The sequence below is a fragment of the Triticum dicoccoides genome, chromosome 3A (genome assembly GCF_002162155.2).
Source record: "Triticum dicoccoides isolate Atlit2015 ecotype Zavitan chromosome 3A, WEW_v2.0, whole genome shotgun sequence".
NCBI lineage: Eukaryota > Viridiplantae > Streptophyta > Magnoliopsida > Poales > Poaceae > Triticum > Triticum dicoccoides.
In genome coordinates this window covers 135,794,887-135,801,923 of record NC_041384.1, presented here as the reverse complement: position 1 = coordinate 135,801,923, position 7,037 = coordinate 135,794,887, and the positions used below count along the sequence as shown (strand labels likewise).

Genomic DNA, 7,037 nt, shown 5'->3' with positions numbered 1-7,037 from the left:
AAGCACGCGGAGCTCCTCCATTTTTTTTCCAAGCGCACGTGTGGGAGAAAGACGTTGGCCTAATCTACGGGCTAATCAGAGCCACTCAAGCGTATAAGATCTAACGATATAGACAACTGACCGGCCAAAAATTGTGCAGGCGCGCCGACGCCTATCACTGTCCTTTTTAAATCCACACCAAACAAGCTAATAGAGCCATTAAATACTTCCTTTGTAACCAAATCCGAGGGAGTATTAAATATCATAAGGGTTTATATCTAAAACTTTTTTTGAAGGTCAGGGTTTTCAACATAGACTGTGTGTGATGGGAGACGGCTGGGGCAGTCTCTCAGCCAATTCGATAGCACAACCCACACCTTTGTAATACTGGTGTCTCCTATATAAACCGACCAAAATCGTGGATTTGCCCCGTTTCCAACGTTCATCCTTCCCGTCGCCTTCTCTCCTCACAGATTTCTCCCCCCAAATTCGCCCCCTTCCCAGCCCCATTTTCCAGCAGCCGGTGCTCCTTCGTTCGTCGCGATTTGTTCTGCCGGCGGCGACGAGAGCACGGCGGCGCAGCAAGCCACAGCCTCACTGGTTGCTGGCACTGGACCGGCGCGGATTGATTTCTTCTTTCCTTGGTAAGAGCCCTAAGCCTGGCCGGATGGATTGATTTCTTCTTTCCTCGGTAAGAGCCCAGTTCGTCTCGTTATTTGCGTGGCAGCTAGCAACAAAAACCCGAACCATTCTTCTCCATTCAGTTCAGTTAGTTGCCGATTTGTTTGTTTACTGGCAACCTATCAGTCTCATCCATCCGCCCATGGCCCGATTTGTACCGCGCGAGGTCGATCTGAGCAGCCCCTACGGGATTTACCCAGGAGCTGCGCAGCTTAGTTTTCCAAATGATTGGGTTTTACTGAATTTCCATGCCGCACGTTGGGTCCGTCCGCCCCTGCGTGGCTGAACGATTCCTTTGTACCCGAGCCGTACTGCAAGTGTATCAGCGAATTGGGACAAGTGATTGGGGGGTGTTCATCTTTGTACAATCACTTTCTTGTTTTCCCAACTATTCGAAGTTCTTTGCTTTGTTTTTAAAACCAGTGCTCCAGATTCAGACAGTTGGGCTGATATGTTAAATCTGATGTTAAGTGAGTACCTGTTGTCAGCAATTTAGTATTTGGCACGCTGTTGTTCTTCCAAGATTCTAGATGGCCAATCTCACAAATCCTGTTCAATTTCTGACAATAAGATTGCACTTTCATATCTGGTTGGTACACCAGAGCTAAGAAGTTAAGTTCAGCGATGTCTTTCAGGCACTTCTGGGGGATGCTGCTGCTTCCTGTTGCATGCCATTAAGTAATATCAAACCTCTTTTTTAACGACAATTGATATTATCAGTAATTTAAAACCTACGAAGGGGAGCCTTGGGGCAGCGGTAAAGTTGTTGCCTTGTGACCATGAGGTCACGGGTTAGAGTCCGAGAAACAACCTCTTGCAGAAATGTAAGGAAATGCTATGTACAATAGACCCAAAGTGGTCGGACCCTTCCCCGGACCCTGCGCAAGTGGGAGCTACGTACACCGGGCTGCCCTTTTAGTAGTTTAAACCTACATTACACATTTCCTTATTCTTTCAAAAGAAAGCACCAATATTTCGGTACATGCTTATGCAAATTCATTTTTGATGAAACCTGCAGCAAGTTCTTCTTTAAGCACCATCTAGTTTCTACCTTTCGCCGATTGATGTCATCATCAATTTGATGGAAGTGCCAGTATGGTTTCATCTTATGAATGCCACACTGCCATACTTGCAGTAGAGTAGCAGTACTACTCGTTTCCTTGTACCTTAAAAGGACCCTCATTACTTCGTTCTCTCTATCATGTCACTGCACTTTTTTTCTTCCTTTTTTGCATCATTTGACCAAAAGTGTGAAGCTCATTAGCTTCCTAGTCTAGAATGAAATAAATTGGAAAGCTGATATGGCAGTTTCCAGCAAGGCTATTTTAAGGTGCACTGCAATGGTTTGATGTTTATTTTCGAGTTTCTATTCTTGTTAAACATGACAACGTTTCGCAATGTATTCTAGCATAACCATTGGTATAATTTTCCTATCAGGATAAGCATTGATCCTGGATTTAGCTATTTCTTATGTGATAAGTAGATAAGCTGCAATGAAGGATTCTCAGGTGAATTTGCTTGCTATTATCAGTTGTCACTGAAAATTCCATTCATAATTATCTTTACCTTTCAGCGTAAAATTAGTTCTGGTTGGTCTAACCAGATGGTGAAAGTGCATACAATTTTTATTCACCAGACTAGAGAGTGAGATGACTATACATTATGAATTGCACATGAACCAGAGCTTTGCTACAGCTTTTCTTGGTAACTGCTAACAAAATACTTCTATAGTAATGTGGTGAATATAGGATTAAACATTAACACATAATATTTGTGAGAGAATTGTTCCTCAATGCCAAGACATCCTTTTCTTCTTCTTCTTATTACCACTCATAATTGACTGTTTACTGTTTTCAGTGTTTTTCTTTTTCTTTTAGCAGGTGATTGATTTATGTTACTTATGGACATTTCCTACAGGATATTCAGAGCACCACAGAGTTGCAGATGTCACCCCAGGGTACTAATGAAGTGCAAAGTAACCAACTAAACACAATGGCCACTGATGCACCTGCAGGAGATCCCGGTTCTGTGGCAGTTGCTAACAATGATAATAGAAAAGTCTCCCGTGAAGACATTGAACTTGTAAGACGTTTTGCTGTTCTGTATTCTTTAGCTTCTTGGATGCTAATTTATTACCAGATTACATCCCTCTGCAGTGGGGGTTCCAAACTCTTCCAATTAATGAAACTTGACATCCTGTTGCAGGTCCAAAATTTGATAGAGCGCTGTCTGCAGCTGTACATGACCAAAGGAGAGGTTGTTAGGACACTTTCTACTCGTGCTAGAATAGAACCTGGCTTCACTACTTTAGGTGATGTTGCAAATTCAGTTGCTGATGATATTCTTGTTTCGAGTTCTTTTTTTCTACGTACTAGTTTATTTGTTTGCTAGCTTCTTTCTTGTAATTCGGGCTACAATCAGTAATATATGGTACTATTTCTTACAGTATGAAAGTTTCATCTTGCTCAAGAGGCATGCACAAATCCTGCCCATCATATTGACGAACAAATTTGCTCAATAAAATGAAGTTGTAGCCTTGTACTTACCTGTTTGACCTATTCATCAATACTTACATGGATGGTAATTGCTCAGGACAAACACAAAATGTGAACTTCAAGCATCTAGACATACATCCATTGGAGTTCTAAAGCCTTTCTGCTCATTTTCGTTTATATTTTTGTATTTTCAGTATGGCAGAAACTTGAAGAAGAGAACTCTGAATTCTTTCGCGCTTACTATATAAGATTGAAATTGAAAAGACAGATTGTCTTGTTCAACCATTTATTGCAGCACCAGTATAATTTGATGAAATATCCAGCACCTCCGAATGTTCCGCTGGCTCCCATGCAAAATGGAATGCATCCTATGCCAGGTAATGCCCCTTTTTACACATCTAGCTTCAAAAGAGGCTAAACAAGCATTGTAGTGGGATTTCCAGTATGCTATCTTTTCTACATAGCTATTATGTTTACTACAGTTTGCTTCAGAAGGAAATGTGCACATTTTCTATCAAGAAATTTCCTTCCCTTTCATGTAATTTACGGAGAAAAAAAATTACAAGTCCACACCTTATATCAAAATATCTTATCATCATAAGTAACCACGCTTTTTCTCTGCTTTCTTGGGTCCATATTATCCCCATTTACTGCATCAGTGTTGGCTTGGTGTGGGAAGACTCTAAATGATATAATTAAAGATCTTACAATGATGTTTTTTTGTTTTTACACTAGTACCGAGTTTCATGGTGCAGCTTTAGCATGATCTGGCTAAGTTTCAGGTTTAGCTGTAATCATTGACTGGTTTAGACATTTAAAAATGTATAATACAATTACCATTGCTATTGAACTCAAGCCCAGATCTGGTGCAGTTAACAATCTACCGATGGGGTATCCAGTACTTCAGCAACCTCTGATGCCTGCTCCCGGCCAGCCTCACATTGATCCGATGGTTTGTGGTCTATCCAGTGGTCATGTAGTGAATGGGATCCCTGCCCCAGGTGGTTATCATCCAATGCGCATGAACTCTGGAAATGAGTAAGCATTACCTTTATCGGTTTAACCATGTTCTTTTCTCCCTTTATGCTTGATATTTGCATTGTGGGATTTATTGGTTTAATCATGTTCTTGAGAATATTTTGTCTGGCAAATCATATTTTATCTATGTATGCATATCAAAACATTGGAACATTTTATCTTGGGTGCTGCTGCTGTCTATATAGTTGGAGCATATCCGCATATACACATACTGGGGTAAGGCATATACAGTTCTTTGTGCTGCACTAGTCAAACTGCTAGGGAATAAATGCTTACTCAAGTGGTCGATTCTTAAGTAATGTCACAACATGCTATTCACTAATTTATTCACTTTAATTATGATGCTTATTTATCATCTTTCCGCTATAAAGTTTCATGAAAGGTACTTGCACCAGAAAAATCTCCTGTTCACTTTGTTGTTATCCATATTTCTGTTTCACCTGACGTCATCTGATGTTTCTACAACATGTTCATTTTTTTAACCAATGTCCGAGGGCTGTTATTTCTACAAAATACAAATAGAGGAATTAGTATTGCAGGTTGCAGCCTTCTGACTTATTGTCTTGCAGAAAGTCTTTTGCTCTTGCTATTCACATTCATGGCTAATATTATATATTTCTGATGTTGCCTGAAGCATGGTTGTGGACAACGGTGCACCTGAAGCTGCACATGCTGGTGCTATGTCATCTGATATGGCTGTGAGTCCCTCATCAGCAGCATCAAGCCATGCTCCTTTCACTCCATCTGAGATACCAGGGATGGCCATGGATACATCAGTCCTGGATTCAGCGTTTGGATCGGAGATAGGGAACACAGGACCTCTGCAATTAGGGGCAGATGGGTCGTCAAGGGATTCCATCCGATCCTTGGGGCAGCTCTGGAATTTCAGCCTCTCTGATCTTACAGCAGATTTGACAAGTTTAGGAGGTAATCTTCTGGCTTTGGTAGCATGACTTTAATTGATAGTACTTCTTTTGATAACCAGCCTTTGGAAAGGTGAACATATAGCTTACATTTGTTAGCTAGTTCTGTTGTCTGATTGCTGTCAAGTAATACAACATCTGTACTGCCAGATTTATTTTCTGCGTCCTATTTGCCTGCCATTCTAAATTTTTAATCACACTGTTGGTATTCCATGTTCATGTTCAGACTTGGAGGCTCTTGAGAATTACGCGGGTACCCCTTTCCTGCCCTCGGACTCGGATCTCTTACTTGATTCCCCAGACCATGATGACATAGGCAACCATGATGACATAGGTAATTTTGCTTGCTGTGATTTATCTCAGCTATGAATTGCCTATTAATCATCATATACATACCTGAGTTGATGATTTATGTTGAGACCAGCTTACTCATTTGTGGTATGTCTTATTGTCTCCAGTTGAGTACTTCGCGGACGCCATCAACGGGTCTCAGTCGGACGAAGAGAAGCCATAGAGAACAGACTCAAATAGTCCCATTGAGATTAGACCTGGCTAGAGTGTCTATCTCATTTAGTGTAATCTTGGAGCCGCGCATACCGCGGTAATATCAGACTGGGTGTTCGTCCAGAGATGCGGTAATTGCGCGTCACTAAAGAATTTTGTAGTGGTCAATGCTAGTTCTTTGGAATAATCAGCCTTCACCGCCGGGTAAATTTGCTGTCTACATGGCTGAAAAGCTTAGGAAAAAAAAACTGTGTCAAACCTCAGGAACAACCCTCTGTAATTGCTGAACAAGTGGACAGACAGTTCATCTGGTGTTGGAACATTTCTTGTCTTCCAGGTCGTGGTGTGCGTCCAATTTAACGTCTCCTGCACCGGCCCCGTTCCTTTATTTATTTCTTCTCCAGAGAGTACGCTGATAGCGTATCATATTTTTGAGAGAATGGCAGAATGCATAAGGAAGTGAGTTGAGCAAAAGGTTCCAGATAACACAGGCTGGAACGATTTGCAGAACACAAACGAGTCTCCTCGACAGAGACGGAGACAGTGATCAGCCTAGCTTCAGAGAAGTGCTGGTGCAGATTTCTGGAGAATTGAGCGTTGCTTTGCTTCCAAAGGCCCTTCCAGTCGGTTTTCGCCCGGTTTTCGTTAATTAACTGGTCAATTCTCATCTGCTTAATTAATCAATGAGGCAAATCTTTTACCAAGGCTCCTCCAGCATGTTAGCATCACCACCGAACTGAATCCCTTCCAGTGTTGGCTTGGGAAGCCGAAATCTGGGCGGTAGCCAGCGGCCCTCGTGGAGGGAAGCCATCAGGTTTGGCGCCTCGACGGCGAGGTTCAGTCAGTCAGGGGGCTGAGGAGGCAAGCATGCACCAAACCTGACGCCAAGGCCCGTCGTTTCTGGCGGGGTTTCTGGTGGAATGCTGAGTGTTTTTTTTCTTCTTCTTCTTTTTCGATGGAAGCATCCATTCCAGGCGCTGTACTGTCGAGTCGACTTGGCCGGAGAAGATCCGGGGAAGGCAGAGCGTTGAGTTCAGAGGGGTCGAGGGTCATGTACAGACACGGCGTCGTGAAACTGGGGATTAGGTTCATCATCTCTTCACTCTTCTGACCCGGTGATTCGTGGTGATTCAGTGCGTGCCTTGCCTTGCGTAGCTACCCTGTCTCCTTGGATGGCCCGTCAGAAGAGCTCGGGATGAAGAAAATCGTGCACGGCGCACGTCATGGTGCACTGCACCCCCTCTTTACTCCCAAGTTCCCGGGGGCGGCACTTGGCGCTTTGTCCGGGAACAAGTCAACAGTCAACTATAAAACTCGTCCTGCCGTGGTCCGTAGAGAATGCCACGTCGACCTGCCTGCCCGATATCGGCTACACATGCTTAATTATTCCCAGTCAGCATAGACGTGACATTGCCTT

At 42.9% G+C, this 7,037-nt stretch overlaps 1 protein-coding gene across 3 annotated transcripts; it reads left to right on the top strand.

Annotated features, from left to right (window-relative positions):
- The first annotated feature begins 392 nt into the window (after positions 1 to 392).
- Positions 393 to 5,956, top strand: LOC119267588. Of its 3 annotated transcripts, XM_037549002.1 has the most exons (9): positions 393 to 623; positions 2,098 to 2,168; positions 2,578 to 2,742; positions 2,866 to 2,971; positions 3,350 to 3,532; positions 4,028 to 4,193; positions 4,828 to 5,120; positions 5,343 to 5,450; positions 5,575 to 5,956. In XM_037549002.1, exons 2-9 carry the CDS (start codon positions 2,154 to 2,156, stop codon positions 5,628 to 5,630), a joined length of 1,092 nt encoding a protein of 363 aa, XP_037404899.1. In that variant the 5' UTR covers positions 393 to 623; positions 2,098 to 2,153; the 3' UTR covers positions 5,631 to 5,956. The 3 variants fall into 3 exon arrangements, with proteins under 3 accessions (XP_037404899.1, XP_037404901.1, XP_037404900.1); XM_037549004.1 differs by lacking the exon at positions 2,098 to 2,168 and having other exon boundaries at positions 396 to 623; XM_037549003.1 differs by lacking the exon at positions 393 to 623 and having other exon boundaries at positions 2,541 to 2,742.
- Positions 5,957 to 7,037: the final 1,081 nt, after the last annotated feature.